General features: G+C 32.9%; 1 protein-coding gene across 4 annotated transcripts in view; it reads left to right on the top strand.

Moving 5' to 3' along the window:
* Positions 1-19,884, top strand: part of LOC127708856 (calcium/calmodulin-dependent protein kinase type II delta chain-like) — a 126,062-nt gene that overhangs the window by 91,681 nt on the left and 14,497 nt on the right. For 2 of the 4 annotated variants that reach the window (XM_052214021.1, XM_052214020.1), the window contains exons 13-17: positions 1,968-2,057; positions 3,811-3,828; positions 9,673-9,732; positions 13,735-13,810; positions 18,812-18,906. In XM_052214021.1, coding sequence (XP_052069981.1) covers positions 1,968-2,057; positions 3,811-3,828; positions 9,673-9,732; positions 13,735-13,810; positions 18,812-18,906 — 339 coding nt within the window. The remainder of the gene's footprint in view (positions 1-1,967; positions 2,058-3,810; positions 3,829-9,672; positions 9,733-13,734; positions 13,811-18,811; positions 18,907-19,884) is intronic. The other 2 variants (XM_052214022.1, XM_052214023.1) reach the window with 2 other exon arrangements.

Below are 19,884 nucleotides of genomic sequence, written 5' to 3'. Positions count from 1 at the left end.
TATTTTGAATATGGGTTCTTTTCAAAGTCTACATGTCTGTCAGACAGGGTTCACCTCACCTCAACCTGATATCATGGATCAGTGATCAAGGTTAAAGTTAGTGATTTAATAGGTCCGTTTCTCAGATACTATAAGCAGTAGGTCAGCTGTATGTGGTGTATGGAATGATTGTAAGGTGTACGTTTCATCTGACCTTGACCTCATTTTAATGGTTCATTGGTCAATCATACAACAGTTACTGTTGAACCATGCATAGAATTTAGGCTCATAGCAATGAAAGAGAGACATTTGATTCAGTCAACTCTAACAACTCTATTAGTTTAATTTAACATTAGTGTATAATGTGATTTAAAAGGTGGGTATCACAGTATCTCCAGTTGATCTTTAGTACCTTTGTCTCTTCTCCCCTTTTGTATGTCCCCACCGTTAATGATATACCCCTGCTACTATGTGGTCCAACCATATAGTGTTACCCATGTCTGTCATTCCGCCATTCTGAAATCTCAGTTTTCCCAATTTGTTTTCTTCAGCCTGCAGATATTGATCTGATTTTTGGTAAATTACTGTATAATGATGATTTAGTGATTGTGTTTGCATTTCACTCTCGTAAATTTTTAGCAGAATTATAGCTCTAGGACTAAAACATTTCATGAAATTTTACCCTTCAGAAGTTTTTTTTCTTATAATGCCTGCAGATTTTGGTAGGTTAGTGTATAATGATGACATACAGATAAAGTTTGCCTATTCTGTTGACAAACTTTAGGTGGAATACCAACCCTTGGATTTATAATATTTTTTACAATGTTGATGTATGACAATGACTTTCAGGTTTGCTAGTTAGACCACCTGTATTAAGAGACCTTTTTTGCTTTCTCCCTTGAGTGGTCTCATTATACAGGTTTGACTGTATGATAAAAATTAACTGAATTTTATATTGTGTTGTGTTCAACTTTTAGAATCTGTGTTAAATATTAGATGACTGCCTAAGAGGAGTAAACAGTGTTTGATTAGAATATCTCTGTGTCTTGCATATTTCCATAGATATTTGCAAGCTTGTGCAGTTGTCGTGGCTTGTGTTGTAAAAGAATTGTGACAATGTTTGTAGCTTGTTGTATGTATTAACCATCTTTGGTAAGTGAAACTAAGGAAAAGAGGTAAATCTATGCTCAGATGATGTGATGATTGAGATTCATTTTAAGAAACTGGGGCTCTTTTCACAAAAGATCATGAGAATAATAATACTTGTAAGTCATACACATTTCAATATAACTACGATCAATTTTAATTGTAATATTTTTTTTTGAAAAGAGTCGCTGGCCTTTTTGTCAGAAAAAGATTATGTGGTAATTAAAATAATTTCAGATATGTTTTTGTTTGTCATCAGTATCTTTAAAAGGAAAAGAAAGTAATAATGTTGTATTTGTCAATAATCGTTTGTTAGATTGTTCACGTAAGCATATTGAAACAATCTGTACAAGTGATTGTATTGACGCAAGTCATTAATTAGTGGGTAAGAGTGAAGTCATTCAGATTTTAATTCATTAATATCAAATTTTATTCAATAATGCTAGAATAAAATGACAAAATGAATGGATTGTCACAGTTGAAAAAAGAAAGAAACTTTAACATTGAACAGTATAAACAGTCGTTACAGTGTCACTTTATTTTGCCATGTATTTAGGTTTATTATTTGGTATTGTTAGGTTAAACCAATATCAGAAAGAAAAAAGGAAATCTGGAAATAATTGGTCTTTTTATTTTCCTATATTGCTTTTATTATTTTGTTTTTATTTTTTCTTCCTATTTTGGTTAATCTTTTCTAATGACCATACTGAAGGTTTCTTAAAGTTCTATTTCATGTAAAATTTTGACCAACCCAAATGTTGTACAATAGTTTGTTCAATAGAAGTAGATTCTTGTGGACTTCACAGTGCATTAGATTTATGAAGAGCGGTTTATATTTTCAGGTCGAAGTCTGATGGTGAAAAAGAATGATGGTATCAAAGAAGTACAGTCAACAGATAGTACTGCTACTATTGATGATGAAGATACTAAAGGTTTGTACCAATGGTTCCAGGCTCAACTGAACTCTTGTCACATTTTATCAACCAGCATAGCCATCGTTTTATTAATCGTAATCTTGAGTGTAAAAAATTCTTGAAAAAAAAAGCTTTTGTCAAATTAAGATTTTTGTGTATTGGAAATTAAAAAGCAAAAATCATAGAATATCATATCCTGCTGGCAAATACACCAAAAGATATTTGTTGTTTGCAAAATTAATGGGTGTAAATGCATTATGCAATTAATCATTCTCCATTAGGATTTTTATTCCCCCGGCGTAGCGGAGGGGGCATTAAGTTTTGCCCTTGTCCGTCTGTATGTACGTCCGTATGTCCCAAAATTGGTTTCCGTTCTCTAACTTGATTTTGCCTCAACCAAATGTTATGAAACTTATACACAATGCTAATTACCACAAAAAACAGATCAAGTTTGAATTTTGGTGGCGTCACTTTAACCGTTTTAGAGTTATGCCCCTTTATAAATGGAAAAATTACAAAAATTTTAGTTTCCGTTCTCTTACTTAAGTTTGCCTCAACCAACTGTTATGAAACATATACAAAATGCTTATTACCACAAAACACAGATCAAGTTTGAATTTTGGTGGCGTCACTTTAACCGTTCTAGAGTTATGCCCCCTTATAAACGGAAAAATTGCAAAATGTTTAGTTTCCGTTCTCTAACTTAAGTTTGCCTCAACCAAATTTTATGAAACATATACACAATGCTTATTACCACAAAATAAAGATCAAGATTGAATTTTGGTGGGGTCACTTTAACCATTTTCGAGTTATGCCCCTTTATAAATGGAAAAAAATGCAAAATTTTTAGTTTCCTTTCTCTAACTGAAGTTGCCTCAACCAAATGTTATGAAACTTATACACAATGCTTTCTACCACAAAACACAGATCAAGTTTGAATTTTGGTAGCGTCACTTTAATCATTATCGAGTTATGACCCTTTATAAATCGAAAAATTGCAAAATTTTTAGTTTCTGTTCTGTAACTTAAGTTTGCCCCAACCAAACATTATGAAACCTATACACAATACTTATTACCTTAAATCTCAGATCAAGTACAAATTTGGGTAGAGTCACTTTTATCGTTCTTGAGTTATGTCCCTTTATAATGTTGTATGCAAGCGGGGGCATCATCTGTGTCCATGGGGACACATTCTCCATTTATTTGATTATTTTATTCCATACTGATGTAGATACCACAGTAATCACATAACACATCATATAAAAGTTAGAATTTCTAGGTTTACAACAATAAAAATCTATTTCTGATTTTACTCTCATATGTTGTGGTGTGAAATCTACATGCTATAAAAGAGAAGTTAATAGTTCTATTATTTTGAAATAGATTAAGAATCAGGTGAACTAAAAAGTATTTTTACTTCAACATAGTCGATTAAAATTGTATGAAATTTGTATCCAAAGTGGAAGTAAGTATTAATCATTCCATAAGGAAAAGCACATTACGTGGATTGTATTTATGGAAACTGATCTTAATTGATGATGGTGCGGTTTGGATTAGTGAAATATTGTGATGACTGTAACACCTACTAGTTATATCTATTTTTAAAACTAGTATCCACAATTTTACTATTTTAATCTGAAATTTATTTGAGGAATTACATATGTTGGGTAGAATCTGACGAAGTGAAAAACTTCTCTTTGTGATAAATAATGATAGAAATGAAAAATAAGTGTATTTCTGTGAATGATGTTAGTTGACAAACATTTTCTAGGAAAACCAGAAATTGATAGTGAGTACATTTGTTGGCAAACCCTTCCAATTAGTGCTGGTTTTCATTATAGAATTTTCAGAGAGTGCATTTTTATTTTGTTCTCTTAGTGACATGACTATTTAAAAGTTTTGTAAATATAGAAAAAAAAACATGTTTTAGCTGATTTAACCCAATGTGAGTTATAGCTGTCAATTTCAACCTGCAATCATTGTGAGCTTTTAAAATTGTTCATAATCTTAAATTAAACCAAACTTAGAAGTACTTCATAAAAAATCCCCATTATGTTCTGATCATGATGATAAAGGGGTGATATATGATTTTGATCTTCTAACATATGAGGAAAAAAAGGATATGTGGTATCCATCCATGACACAAAATCAGTATGTGCACAGCAAAAAACATGAAAAGCAAAGGAATGAAATTTGGGAAAACATACGTAAGATTTTTCATTTGTGCCGATTGAGTAGCAAACATGGCAGCAATAACAATTCCATAAAGCTTTGTTTCCATTGAACCCTGTGAGAAATTAAATAAGATATGTAAAAATTCAGGACAAAACTGTATTTTTTTAAATCAAAATTTAATATCTTATTGTTAATTTGTTTGTTTTAATAATACCTTTATTTGATATCGGCTCCCCTTGAGAATGAATATGGGCCTTGTGGCCGAGTCTAAGTAGTCCAACTACTGTATCATTAGCCTGTCAACACTGCAGGTTGCGGAAGAATTCAACTCCACTCTCAATTGACTATGATTGTCAGTTTTCCTGTTTAAGGTGGTGGCTCCCTCTGGACACTACAGCTTTCTCCACTAATAAAAAACTGACTGCCACGAAAGTGTAAAATACAGGTACCTAAATATTACAATGATTTTAAAGTAAAGAAATAGTACTAAATATTAAAAGTAAATTTCCAGTACTACAGATTTTTAGTATAGAAATACAATGAAATAGTACCTATGTAAAAGTAGCAGTGTAAGAATTAGATTTTAACTTGATTGTTCAACATACTGCTTTTAACAAGTCATGTCAGAAACCAATATTTTTGGTTCAGTCTTTTTAAGTTTCTAATATTCACTATCTTACAAAAAAACCTTTGTTCCTGTATTATGATATACTTTCAAAGCTTGGAAGGAGTTTTCTTCATCTTTAACAACCATTTTATTATAGCAGAGACATTTAGAATTTTTTGCTACAACCCATGTTTTGTTTACTTATTTTTTTAATGGTTTATAATTTACCTTTTTTTTTTAAATCTACCTTTGCTTGAAAAGTAAAAGAAATAAAAAGTTTTGAATACAACTAGCATGCTGAGATTTAATGGTGTTTTATCAATTCAGTGAGTCAAAAAATAGTTATTATGTTAATCTACAGACTTATTTGATAAGAAGTGTATAATCAGGAGTGATCCTTGTAGCTAATATTGCAGAATTAGCTATTTTATCTGTTATTTTGATAAAGTGCATGTTTTGAAAATAAGAGATTTTTTATTTTAAGAAATTTCCATGAGACAAGTGAAGAAGTTGAATGTATACATTTCGTCAAATTGAATTAGGGCTTGTTAATGTAGACTGCACGTTTAAATATTCTTCCTAAATTTAATATTATGAGTCTTTTTTGAATCAGCAAATTGCAAGGTCTGTGTAAACTAGATGTATAATTTGTATATGTTGTAGACATCTCTAAAGTTGGTCCATGTATTGGTTTTAATGTCATTGTAAAGAAACGTTTATTTTGGAGCTAATCAAAAAGTAAAAATGGCCTAATGTTGTGCTGTTACATCACTGCCCAAGGTTTTGGGGAGGGTTGAGCATTCAAACATGTTTTACCCTGCCACATTCATTATGTGCCTGTCAACACAAAATCAGGAGCCTGTAATCCAGTTGTAATTCTATGTTTGCTGTCTGTCATAATTATTTTTATTTTATTTTTTAGCTTTAATGAGGCTGTTATGTTTCATATTTGAGTTGTTTCATATTTTGCATATCGGGGCCTGTTATAGCTTACTATTGCTCATTAATGAAGGCCGTCTGGTGACCTGTAGTTATTTACTTCCTTGTCCTTTTGTTTTTGGTTGATAGAAGTCTCATTGGCAATCATACATCTTATTTATATAGTGGTATATAAATATCAAATTAAGGGTTTACACATCTTTTTGTCCAAAGTCAAAGAAGTTGACTGTTTTGTTTTTTTTATGGGTTTTTTTTTCTAGCACCAGCCTTAAGGATTCCTGTAAGACAAAGTTGAATGAAAGCAACTGAAATGACTTTAAGTGGGGCTTTATGTATATGCAAACTGCAACCAATACATAACTTTAACAGATTTTATTGATGTCTACATCTGTGTTGGACATCACGTTCATTACACTAATTTTTAAGGGAAATTTCTCAAGTTCATTTGTTAAATAACCATTCATCCTTCATTCATTTGGATTACAGATGTGCAGTTCATTTAAATTTGGTTTTGTCTCATGGGAATTTTTCAACATCAGATGTTGCATGTTATTTTTTCCTTAATCTTAAAGTTTTATGCTTGCACTTTCTTACTTTTTTTATATTTTAAATATGATATGCAAACATTTATTTTCTATTAATATAAATACCTTATATAAACAACTATTTTTTTGGCTTATTTAGACAAAGACTAGAACAAGTAATTGTTAACACTTGGCTTCCGTCACCATTAATATTTTCAATAACCAAAAAACATTCTTGATTGAAACCACTTGGTCTACTTAAAAAAGCCTGCTTTGTCATGAAAGGATTTTGATGACATACTTTTGTTTTATAGGTAAACTCTTCTCCTGTTGACACTGTCATCTGTATCTGCTCCACTTCACTTTGTCATTAAAACAATCCTGCTCCGATTAATATTGTCATCAACAAAGAATGCTCCCCTTGATATCTGTCATCAGTTAACTATGCTCCCATTCATATTGTAGTCTGTAAAGTTTGCCTCCTTTCATGCTGTCACCAGTAAAATCTGCTCCCCTTCATATTATCATCAGTTAACTCTGCTCCCCTTCATATTATCATTAGTTAACTCTGCTCCCCTTCACAATGTCACCAGTTTAAAAGTTGGCTCTCCTTCACATTTTCATCAGTAAACAGCCTAATCCCCTTCAAAGTCATCAGTAAATTTTCTCCTTGCATTGTCATTTGTAAACTCTCCTGACCCTTATAGTCATCAGTAATCTCTGCTCTTCTTCACATTTTCATCAGTATATTTTGCTCTCCTTCACATTGTCATAAGTAAATTCAGCTTCCCTTCTCATTGTCACAAGTAAACTCTGCTCCCCTTCACATTGTCATAAGTAAATTCTGCCTCCTTCACATTGTCACCAGAAGACTTGCTCCCCTTCACATTGTCATTAGTAAATTCTGCCCTCCTTCAAGTTGTCACCAGTAAACACTGCTCTCCTTCAAATTGTCATAATTAAATTCTGCCCCCTTTACATTGTGACCAGTAAACTCTGCTCTCCTTCACATTGTCGGCAGTTATCTCTGATCCCTTCACATTGTCACCAGTAATCCCTGTTCCCCTTCACATTGTCACCAGTATTCTCTGCTCCCCTTTACTTGTCACCAGTTATCTCTGATCCCTTCACATTGTCACTAGTAATCTCTGCTCCCCTTCATATTGTCACCAGTAGTCTCTGCTCCCCTTTACATTGTCACCAGTTATCTCTGGTCCCTTCACATTGTCACCAGTTATCTATGATCCCTTCACAGATTACTAGTAATCTCTGATCCCCTTCACATTGTCACCAGTTATCCCTGATCCCTTCACATTGTCCCATCAATTATCTCTGATCCCTTCACATTGTCACCAGTTATCTCTGATCCCTTAACATTGTCGTCAGTTATCTCTGATCCCTTCACATTGTCACTAGTAATCTCTGCTCCCCTTCATATTGTCACCAGTAGTCTCTGCTCCCCTTTACATTGTCACCAGTTATCTCTGATCCCTTCACATTGTCACCAGTTATCTATGATCCCTTCACAGGTTACTAGTAATCTCTGATCCCTTCACATTGTCACCAGTTATCTCTGATCCCTTCACATTGTCGTCAGTTATCTCTGATCCCTTTACATTGTCATCAGTTATCTCTGCTCTCCTTCACATTTTTACCAGTTATTTATGCTCACCTTCATATTGTGACCAGTTATCTATGATCCCTTCACATGTTACTAATAATCTCTGCTCCCGTTCACATTGTTATCAATTATATCTGTTCCCTTCACATTGTCATCAGTTATCTCTGATTCCTTCACATTGTCATCAGTTATCTCTGATCCCTTCACATTGTCATCAGTTATATCTGTTCCCTTCACATTGTCATCAGTTATCTCTGATCCCTTCTCATTGTCATCAGTTATCTCTGATCCTTTCACATTGTCATCAGTTATCTCTGATCCCTTCACATTGTCATCAGTTATCTCTGATCCCTTCACATTGTCATCAGTTATATCTGTTCCCTTCACATTGTCATCAGTTATCTCTGATCCCTTCTCATTGTCGCCAGTTATCTCTGCCCCACTTCTCATTGTCACCAGTAATCCCTGCTACCCTTCACATTGTCACCAATAATTCTGGCTCCCCTTCACATTGTCATCAATTATCTCTGATCCCTTCACATTGTCACTAGTAATCTCCGCTCCCCTTCATATTGTCACCAGTAATCTCTTCTCCCTTCACATTATCACCAGTTATCTGTACCCCCTTTGCATGTTACTAATAATCTATGCTCCCTTACACATTGTCACCAGTAATCCCTGCTCCCCTTCACATTGTCATTAATTATCTCTGATCCCTTCACATTGTCATCAGTTATCTCTGATCCCTTCACATTGTCACCAGTTAATTCTGATCCCTTCACATTGTCACCAGTTATCTCTGATCCCTTCCACATTGTCATCAGTTATCTCTGCTCCTGTTCACATTGTTATCAATTATATCTGTTCCCTTCACATTGTCATCAGTTATCTCTGATCCCTTCACATTGTCATCAGTTATCTCTGATCCCTTCACATTGTCACCAGTTATCTCTGATCCCTTCACATTGTCATCAGTTATCTCTGCTCCCGTTCACATTGTTATCAATTATATCTTCCCTTCACATTGTCATCAGTTATCTCTGATCCCTTCACTTTGTCATCAGTTATCTCTTATCCCTCCACATTGTCATCAGTTATCTCTGATCCCTTCACTTTGTCATCAGTTATCTCTGATCCCTTCACATTGTCATCAGTTATCTCTGATCCCTTCACATTGTCATCAGTTATCTCTGATCCCTTCACATTGTCACCAGTTATCTCTGATCCCTTCACATTGTCATCAGTTATCTCTGATCCCTTCACATTGTCATCAGTTATCTCTAATCTCTTCCACATTGTCATCAGTTATCTCTGATCCCTTCACATTATCATCAGTTATCTCTGATCCCTTCACATTGTCATAAGTAAACTGTGTTCTTGTTTGCATTGTTATTTGGCAAATTTGTTCCTGTCTTTATTTATGTAGGTTAATTCTGCTCCTGTTAACATTTTCTTTTGCTGACTTTTATTTTCATTTATTAGTTTGAACTCTCAATTTTATATATTTTTTTTAATTCTAGATTAATATTTTTTATTACCAGTAAATTTTGAAATATATATTGTATAGATTTCAATCATGTTGTGGGTCAGGACCAGAATTCAAATATCCATGTACAAAAATAAATTTCTGTGAAAAGTTATTTTAAATTACAAATTTTAGATTTTTTGGGTCAAATTTCAACATTAGAGTAGACATATTAACTGGTTTATAAAATCACTTGGAATATTTGTATTTAATGTGTGCAATTTTTGTTTGCCACACTTCAGGATCTATAACTCTGACAGAATTACAGATAAATGAGAGGTCTGGTTCTCCTAGAATACAATGTAAGTACTGCGAGAACCAGAGTGAAGCTGACATCTTGTTCCTTTTGAGCATGTGTAGAAATACTTGAATTTTTATGTTGTCCTTCTCTAGTTCTATTGTGTGCAATATTTATTTTCACTTCTTGTCTTTTCTAGGATATTAGAAAAGGATGGGAACTTTTATTTCATCTTTTTCTTTCTTGATATCAGAATTCCTGAATGCCACATTACCTTTTATTTGATTCTTTCCTGTAATTGTTGCTCTAACTATATAAGCTAAGTTAGATTGATATTATTTTCCACATTGTGAAAGATAATATTATTCTAGAAGAAAAAGGGGTTCTGTGGCAGTTTGTCTTTCAAAGCTTTCAATAGTGTCTTATAACTGGTTCTCTTTATCGTCACAAAGTTTCCATGCAGTGTTTTATATATGTGCCTATGCTTTCTGTCTTTGAAGCTTGTATTGGTAGATTGTCCCATTAAGCTGCATATATTAACTGTTAGATGTCAAATTTTTGCACTGTACCATAGAAATAAGCAGAATTTCACATTTGTAAAATATTTTATTTTTATCAGTGTTGTAATAAAAAATAGTGTTTTAGCTTTAATTGGTCTGCATGCTGATATTTTATTTTGTTCTAATGTTAGCTAAGAAAGGATCATTTCCATATTAGAGTATTGAAATAGAATGTAAAGTAAGATCAAGGGTTGTCTTTGTGACATTCAAGTTTTATGTTTTATATGCTAGATTGTCTAGATATTCTTTGTTCTAGAACTGTTGATAGAAATCACAGAATGTTAAAATACACATATATATATATGTCAAAATTTTGGCACATGTCATGGTGTTGTCTTAAAATTCTGTTCATTTAATCATAGACTATTTTGTCATTTAAATTTTTGTTCTTTCGTTATGTAAATAAAAAGACTTAAAGACATGACTCAATGTAAGGTCAGAGGTGGTTTTTTTAACAAAAAAAGTAAATAAATTATTTAATGGATACACATATAAACAAAAAGAATCAAATTTCCTCTGTTGCATAAGATTTGTCAGAATATAGGACTATTAGAGTCTGTATGTGCATTTAAAGACTGATAGTAGGTTTTCACATTTGAAGTGCAAAAAAAGGCAGAAACTTTAGCTAGTGTCTATGTAGCATTTACAACTTGAAAACAGTGTTTAGTAACTTAAATGGTTGATACTTTGGGAAATGAAACTAAATTCAAGGTTTCAATGGTTTACATAATAGTTATATGTCTCATCCCATTTAGGAATGGCAGTACAATATATGATTTTATACTGGATCTTATGAAACTTGTTCAGTTGATTTGTGGGTTCCTTAGTGGCTGAGTGGTCTAATTAGTTCATCTACAGACTAGTGATCACAAGCCTGTTAACTCTGAGGTTTACCAAGCTCGTAGTGAGGTGTGTTTGATTCTGATCTTAATTTCACAAGGATTTCCAGTCATTCTGCCAAAATTCGATTTCCTCAACTAAAAAAATCTACAGCAATGATTTAGCCAAGGTAGATCCCTCTTTCCAGCTCCACTAACGGGGGAAATTATGTGTGGTGACCTTTTTATGCCCCCGCCATAGGGGAGGGGGCATTAAATTTTACCCTTGTCCGTCTGTCCGTCTGTACGTCCGTACGTCCCAAAATTGGTTTCCGTTCTGTAACTTGAGTTTGCCTCATCACTTTTACCGTTCTAGAGTTATGCCCCTTTATAAATGGAAAAATTACAAAATTTTTAGTTTCCGTTCTCTAACTTAAGTTTGCCTCAACAAAATGTTATGAAACTTATACACAATGCCTATTACCACAAAACACAGATCAAGTTTGAATTTTGGTAGCGTCACTTTAACCGTTCTAGAGTTATGCCCCTTTATAAATGGAAAAATTGCAAAATTTTTATTTTCTTCTAAATATCAAGTAATTTTTAAAATTGGAGTTATCTTCCTTTGTCCATGATTATAGTTGAATCAACTACAATCAATGCTTTATACAATGCAATGGTTAATTTTGACTTCCACTGATAAAACACAGATCAAGTTGAATTTGGGTAGTGTGACTTTAACCATTATTGAGTTATGCCCCTTTATAAATCGAAAGATTGCAAAATTTTTAGTTTCCATTCTGTAACACAAGTTTGCCCCAACCAAACATTATGAAACCTATACACAATATTCATTACCACAAAACTAAGATCAAGTACAATTTTTTTGTTTCCGTTTTCTAACTTTAGTTTGCCTCAACCAAATGTTATGAAACTTATACACAATGCTTATTACTACATAATACAGATTAAGTACGAAATTTGGTGGCGACACTTTAACCATTCTTGAGTTATGTCCCTTTATAAACATAGAAATTGCTGAATTTTTCTTTTCTGTTCTCTAACTTTAGTTTGTCTCAATCAAATGTTATAAAACTTATACACAACCGTTCTAGAGTTATGCATGTTTACAAATAGAAAAATTGCTGAATTTTTCGTTTCTGTTCTCTACTTAAGTTAGCCTCAACCAAATGTTATGAGACTTACACACAATGCTTATTACCACAAAACTCAGATCAAGTTCAAATTTGGGTAGCGTCACTTTTACCGTTCTTCAGTTATGTCCCTTTATAACTATATGATATGCAAGCGGGGGCATCATCTGTGTCCACATGTGGACACTATCCACATTTATTTCTTTCAAATTTTGTTTTAAGATACATAGTATTTAAATATTTGAGGACAAACAAATAAAATTTAAATATCAATACTTGGATATTATGTTTATAGTTTTGGATGTCTTTTACTTTGCAAATAAGCATTTTTTTGTGCTAGACAAATGTATTGTCAATGGGAGAGATGTGATTTTTATCTCCCTCCTAGATGACAGGTTCAAAGGTTGAGATTTCAAATTTTCAAAGGAAAATGAAAGACTCTCATCTGTGTAACCAACAAAGATAATTTAATTATTACTATAAGAAGTGGTCAGGTTAAGTTTTCAGGGTTAGGTATCCATGATATCTAAATAATATCTAATACTTGAATTAGCTACAAGGAGTAATATGTCTGATATTTTCAGCGTAATTCTTCTGTGGTCAGGTTATGTTTTTGATAGGGTTTGTATCTAAGAAATTATACATGATTATTTAAAACAGCTATTCATGAGAGGTCAAAATGAATAAAAGGAAATGTGTGCCTTGTGGGCTAAACATCAGAGAGGCAACAACCCAACAATATTTGGTATGTTGTTAGCTCTTACGAAGAACATGTCTGTTCAACAAAATATATGGCCTCTTTTTCATACTACAGTGGACAGGTTTAAATTTTTGATAATTTTTTTTTATCTCTGAAATTAAACATGATAAGTTGGAAATTGTGTGTATAAGAATTCTCTTCTTGCATTTGAACAGCAGATATGCACACTTGACAGACTTTTTTTCTTGACCTCATTTGTAGAGTTATAGCCCTTTAAAATACTTTAGATATTGAAGCAGATTGTGCATATTAGTGTGTCTGTCTTGTTTAAAAATAGCATTGTGATTTAAAATTGATGTAAACATTTACAATAAGTAATTGAAGTGTTATTTTGTCTTCTGATCCCTGATTCTACTGTAAAAAGTGAAGTTTGTTGAAACATGTTTATTTTCATTGACCAGGTGAGTAAAACAAACATTGTGGTAGACTATAACAATACCCTCTGCTTCCACATTAGTGTATTCCTCAATAGTCCTAGTCATTTATGGTCACTCAAGAATGTAGTGTAAAATCAGGTCTTAGATTTATGACATATCAGGAATATTTAGGGAATTTTAATAGGTTCTTGTCAGTGTATGAACCTCATTAAACCCTTATTTGAATAATTCATTTATGTCACTAATAACGCTGGTTGATAATATTTGAACTATTGTCAGTATTTGAGATACTTTTAAACAAATAAAGTATTTATTGAGGATAATTTGAGGCATATCAGTGCAGAAACTACAAACCTCTACAGTTTTTAGAGTAAAGTATTCTTGATTATTTCAATAGGTAGAAAACAAGAAATAATTAAGCTGACAGAACAGCTGATATCAGCCATAACTGGGGGAGATTATGAAGCATATACGTAAGTATAAAAACCCAACCTTTGATCTAATTCTATCACACAGTGAAACATGTCTCAAGCAATTTATTGTAAACTAGAGGACATCTGTGAATATTCTTTAGTTAATTTAACATGTGTAAACTGAACATAATTAGAACAAAACCAACAGTTCCAAAGTGGTTTGTTTTAGACATATTCACTATGATGAATATGAAATTTTTGGTATATAAAATGTCTGACATCAAACTGAGAGAACTCAAGTGATGAACAAAGCCAATTGAAAAGAAAATGGCCACTAAAAATCACTACAGTCCTGTTTGTAAAACTCTTTCATCTTAACCTACATCATAGTTTTCTTTAGATAAACATTACCAGAACTCAGTGCCCATCAACAAAATAGATTAGCAAAGTATGGATGCTCTGTAGTGAAAAGTTGATAAGTAAAGACCACAATATATAATTGAAGCACAATATTCACAACTACTGATACCAAACCTAATATATTATCTTCTCTGTACATTTTAGAGATGAGCTGTTCTTTCTTTTCTTGAGCTAATTTAGTCTCAAGTATGTATATGATGAAAAATTATGACCAAATTTTTTTTATGCCCCCTCAACTGAAAGTTGGGGGGCATATTGTTGTACCCCTGTCCATCCGTCCGTCCGTCCCATTATAGGTATATAGCTATTCCACACAACTCCTCCTACAGTTTGAATGTTAGGAAGTTTTCACTTTGCTGGCTGCTTGTACATATATTGAAGGTGTGCATGTGGTCAGGGTTTTGGTTTTTATTGATATTTGCTCTTTTGTTAATTTAATTATACCCCCGCTTTAAAAAAGTGGGGGTATACTGTTTTACCTCTGTCTGTCCTTCCGTCAGTCCATCCATCCATCCATCCGTCAGTCCGTCCGTCCCATGAATATTTTTGTCACATTTTTCTCAGGAACTACTTGACAAGGATTTCTGAAATTTGGTTTCAGGGTTTATATAAGTAAGTTACACCGTGTGATGCGTTTTCAGATTCATCACTCAACAACTTCCTGTTTACCGAACACTTGTATTATTTTACACATGATAGCCAAGTTGAAAATTTTCGTCACATTTTTCTCAGGAACTTGACTCCAGATAGCTTCGGTCAAAATTATTCTCAACATCCTGAAGATATAACAAGCAATTTGGGAAAATAAATTTGTCGTAATCTTTTACGGTTGCGAAGGAGTAGTGGACACAAGAAAAACAGTGTTGGGAGAGATAACTCTCACAATTAAAAAAGTTCAGTTCAACAGGGTCAGTTTTTATACGACCGCAAAAAAATTTTTGTGGTCGTATATTGGTATGACGTTGGCGTCGTCGTCGTCCGAAGACGCATTAGTTTTCGCACTCTAACTTTAGTTTAAGTGAATGGATCTCTATGAAATTTTACCATAAGGTTCAATACAACAAAAGGAAGGTGGGGATTGATTTTGGGGGTTATGGTACCAACAGTTAAGGAATTAGGGGCCAAAAATAAGCATTTTCTAGTTTCCAGACAATAACTGTGGAACGGTGTATGGATCTCTCTGAAATTATACTACAAGTTTCCATACGACAAAGGGATGGTTAGGATTAGCTTTTAGGGGTTATGGCTCAAACCGTTTAAGAATTAGGGGCAAAAAAGGGGGAAAAACAAGGTTGTCCTGGTTAATGGACAAATACTTTAGTACAAAACATAATTTAAAGCAGTGTAAGGGAGATAAATCAAATACATCATTGAAATTATCTCCCTTACACTGCTTTTAAATTATGTATAAAGTAATGGTTAATGAACAATAAAGATAATTTAAAACAGTGTAAGGGAGGTAATCCAAATACAACGTTTTGGTTACTTCCCTTACACTGCTTTTAAATTATGTTTAAAGAAATGCATATTTATAAAGGAGGACCAGTAAAAATATCTGCAAATGTTGCATCTTTTTTTTTTACAAAAAAATCCATATGAAAGATTTGACACTATATTTTAAATTCTATTATAAAATAGATTAAGTTAGCACTATGGTAAATTTAAATGGGTAATTATGGTTTGGGGGAAAAAATGGGGGGGGGGGGTTGAAAAGAAATTGTGGGGGGTCAATTTTTACTCATTTCAGATTTCAGAAATGAAAAAGAATTATTCTTCAAATATTATTTTTTTTTCAAATTTCAAATATTGAAAAATTTCAAGAAGTAATCTTTAATTGCACAGTATGGCGCATTAGATTTGTAAAATCTTTGACCACATTTATTTATTTGTTATGCCGAATCTAACGATGTATTTAGATTTTTAATTTTGGATCCAGTTTTCAAATTGGTCTACATTAAGGTCCAAAGGGTCCAAAATTAAAATTTGTTTGATTTTAACAAAAATTGAATATATGGGGTTCTTTGATATGCTGAATCTAAACATGTATTTAGATTTTTGATTTTCGGCCCAGTTTTCAAGTTGGTCCAAATTGGGGTCCAAAATTAAACTTTGTTTGATTTAAACAAAAATTGAATATATGGGGTTCTTTGATATGCTGAATCTAACCATGTATTTAGATTTTTTATTTGTGGACCCCGCTATCAAATTGGTTCATATTGAGGTCAAAAGGGTCCAAAATTAAACTTTGTTTGATTTCATCAAAAATTGAATTATTGGGGTTCTTTGATATGCCAAATCTAACCGTGTATTTAGATTTTTAATTTTTGGGTCCCGTTTTTTAAATTGGTCTACATTAAGGTCCAAAGGGTCCAAAATTAAACTTAGTTTGATTTTAACAAAAATTGAATTCTTGGGGTTCTTTGATATGCTGAATCTAAACATGTGTTTAGATTTTTGATTATGGGACCAGTTTTCAAGTTGGTCCAAGTTGGGGTCCAAAATTAAACTTTGTTTGATTTCAACAAAAATTGAATATATGGGGTTCTTTGATATGCTGAATCTAAACATGTATTTAGATTTTAGATTTTTGGCCCAGTTTTCAAGTTGGTCCAAACTAGGGTCCAAAATTAAACTTTGTTTGATTTCAACAAAAATTGAATATATGGGGTTCTTTGATATGCTGAATCTTACCATGTATTTAGATTTTTTATTTGTGGGGCCGCTATCAAATTGGTTCATATTGAGGTCAAAAGGGTCCAAAATTAAACTTTGTTTGATTTCATCAAAAATTGAATTATTGGGGTTCTTTGATATGCCAAATCTAACCGTGTTTTTAGATTTTTAATTTTGGGTCCCGTTTTTTAAATTGGTCTACATTAAGGTCCAAAGGGTCCAAAATTAAACTTAATTTGATTTTAACAAAAAATGAATTCTTGGGGTACTTTGATATGCTGAATCTAAACATGTGTTTAGATTTTTGATTATGGGACCAGTTTTCAAGTTTGTCCAAGTTGGGGTCCAAAATTAAACTTTGTTTGATTTCAACAAAAATTGAATATATGGGGTTCTTTGATATGCTGAATCTAACCATGTATTTTGATTTTGGACATTGGACCATAATAGGTAAATTAAAAAAATTGAAGTTCTTAGACCACATTCTTTCTGTGTCAGAAACCTATGCTGTGTCAAATATTTAATCACAATCCAAATTCAGAGCTGTATCAAGCTTGAATGTTGTGTCCATACTTGCCCCAACTGTTCAGGGTTCGACCTCTGCGGTCGTATCAAGCTGCGCCCAGCGAAGCATTTTATTAAAAGTTCTTAAACTGTTCGATATCATATTTCAAAAATCTTAGTGACATCTTGTGAAATAATAATACTGCGCAAGAAAAAAAATTAGGCGGAAGGAAAAAAAAAAAAAAAATCAATAGGTCTTTCCACGGAAAAGTGGAAAGACCTACTTATTCAGTTTTAGTTCTGATTTTTATTTCTGACAGGGGAGTATTGGTTTTACTGTGACAGTAAACTTAAAACTAATCTCTGTTTTATGATGAAGATATCACAAAAACAAGTTCACCGACATTCCACACATCAAAGGATGTTCTGCTAAAAGAAAACAAGATATTAATCAGATAACATTAAATTTCAGACCTGCCAACTATCCAGATGTATGAGGGATATCTCCCATGAGAGGTGTTGACCTGAATTTTGAAATTCTTTATTATATAAACTGAACACCACAAAACAGTTTAAGGTGGCTTAAATAAAATCCATAGAATTTTTTAATAATTTGTCAAAATGAAGTTTTTATCATGCTTTTTTCAAAAATATAATAAAAAGTATGGCTCACCGGACTTTTTTTCACGCTACAAGTTGTGCAAAATTGTCAGATTTTGTATAGATTATCCATGGAAAATCCAGTTTTGTGTGATATAAAGAAAACTACATGATAGAATTTTAAGATAAAATGTGAGAAGTTAGCTCTTATAACATGCTTTCAGATAAGAAAAAGAAAAAATGGGGTCACCGAACTTGTTTTCTTGCTACATATTAAAATAGGTAAATTCACAACACTTTTCTATTATAAAATTACTTTATCTGAGTTATCTCCCCTACTATTTGAGTTATCTCCCCTTATTTGGCAAAGTTGAAAAAAAAATGATCAGACACAAATATGGTGTTTTTTAGAAATTTCAGCCGTAAATATGATAAAACACATAATTTTCTATATTTACACCAAAAGTCTTACACATGAATTACATACTACTCTCAAAATTTGCACATTACATTAAAGATCTAGACCAACTGGTATCTGCTACTTCAAAATCCAAGATGGAGGAAGACACCCGAGCCACCTTAAGCACATATATACTCATTCAAACAATATAGAAGTAGATTAAGAACACTTTTGACAATATAAGAGGAGCATTGGTCCCCTTGCACTTAAAATTCCCCATGGAGATTTTGGAAAGTTGGCAGGTATGACATTTAGTCAATGAAAGTAACCATAACCAAGTAAAAATTTTTGTCTTTGGTCTCTTAGTTGTTGCCTTTAAGGTCTATAGTTAAAATTGGTAAACAAAATAGTAATAGTTTACTGAAACTGCTACAATGGTTTATATATATAATGTTTGTTTACAGGAAATTTGTAGATCCCCATGTTACATGTTTTGAGCCAGAAGCATTAGGAAATCTGATTATTGGAATGGACTTCCATAAATTTTATTTTGATCATGGTAAGTTAAAAAGTATAATATATATGCTAGCTATAAAACCAGGTTTAATCCACCATTTTCTACATAAGGAAATGCCTGTACCAAGTCAGGAATATGACAGCTGTTTTCCATTTGTTTGATGTGTTTGAGCTTTTGATTTTGCCATTTGATGAGGGACTTTCTGTTTTGAATTTTCCTTGTATTCAGTATTTTTGTTATTTTACTTTTTAGCTCACCTGGCCCTAAGTGAGCTTTTCTCATCATTTGGCGTCCGGCGTCCGTAATCATTGTCGTCCGTTAACTTTTACAAAAATCTTCTCCTCTGAAACTACTTGGTCACAATCATCATTGGGGTATCTTGTTTTAAAAAATGTATCCGATGACCCCGTCTGCCAACCTTGATGGCAGACATGGCTAAAAATAGAACAATGGGGTAAAATGCAAGTTTTATCTATTATTTTGAAAATCGTTATAAATAGAGAAAATCTGACAAGAGCAAAAAAATGCAGAATGTTTTCTACCTTTTGTTCATTAACGTCAAAACTGTCAGGCAACTTCTTATGGGAGTTATTGCCCTTAAATGACAAATTTTACCATTTTTAGCTCACCTGGCCCAAAGGACCAAGAGCTTTTCTCATCACTTGGCATCCGTCATCTGTCGTCGTCGTCGTCTTTTAAACTTTTTACATTTTGAACTTCTTCTAGAGAACCACTGAATGGAATGAAACCAAACATGGCAAGAATGTTCCTTATGAGGTGCTGACCAAGTGTTGTTACTTTGTAGCCGATCCATCATCCAAGATGGCCACCAGCGGGGGACTTCATTTAACATAGGACCCTATGGACAATACATACAAATGTCTTCTTTTAGAGAACCACTGAATGGAATGAAACCAAACATGGCATGAATGTTCCTTATGAGGTGCTGACCAAGTGTTGTTACTTTGAAGCTGATCCATTATCCAAGATGGCCACCAGCGGGGGACTTTGTTTAACATA

The sequence above is a fragment of the Mytilus californianus genome, unplaced genomic scaffold (genome assembly GCF_021869535.1).
Source record: "Mytilus californianus isolate M0D057914Y unplaced genomic scaffold, xbMytCali1.0.p SCAF_7, whole genome shotgun sequence".
Lineage (NCBI taxonomy): Eukaryota > Metazoa > Mollusca > Bivalvia > Mytilida > Mytilidae > Mytilus > Mytilus californianus.
The sequence above is the reverse complement of the archived record's forward strand: the minus strand, read 5'-3'. Positions and strand labels throughout refer to the sequence as shown.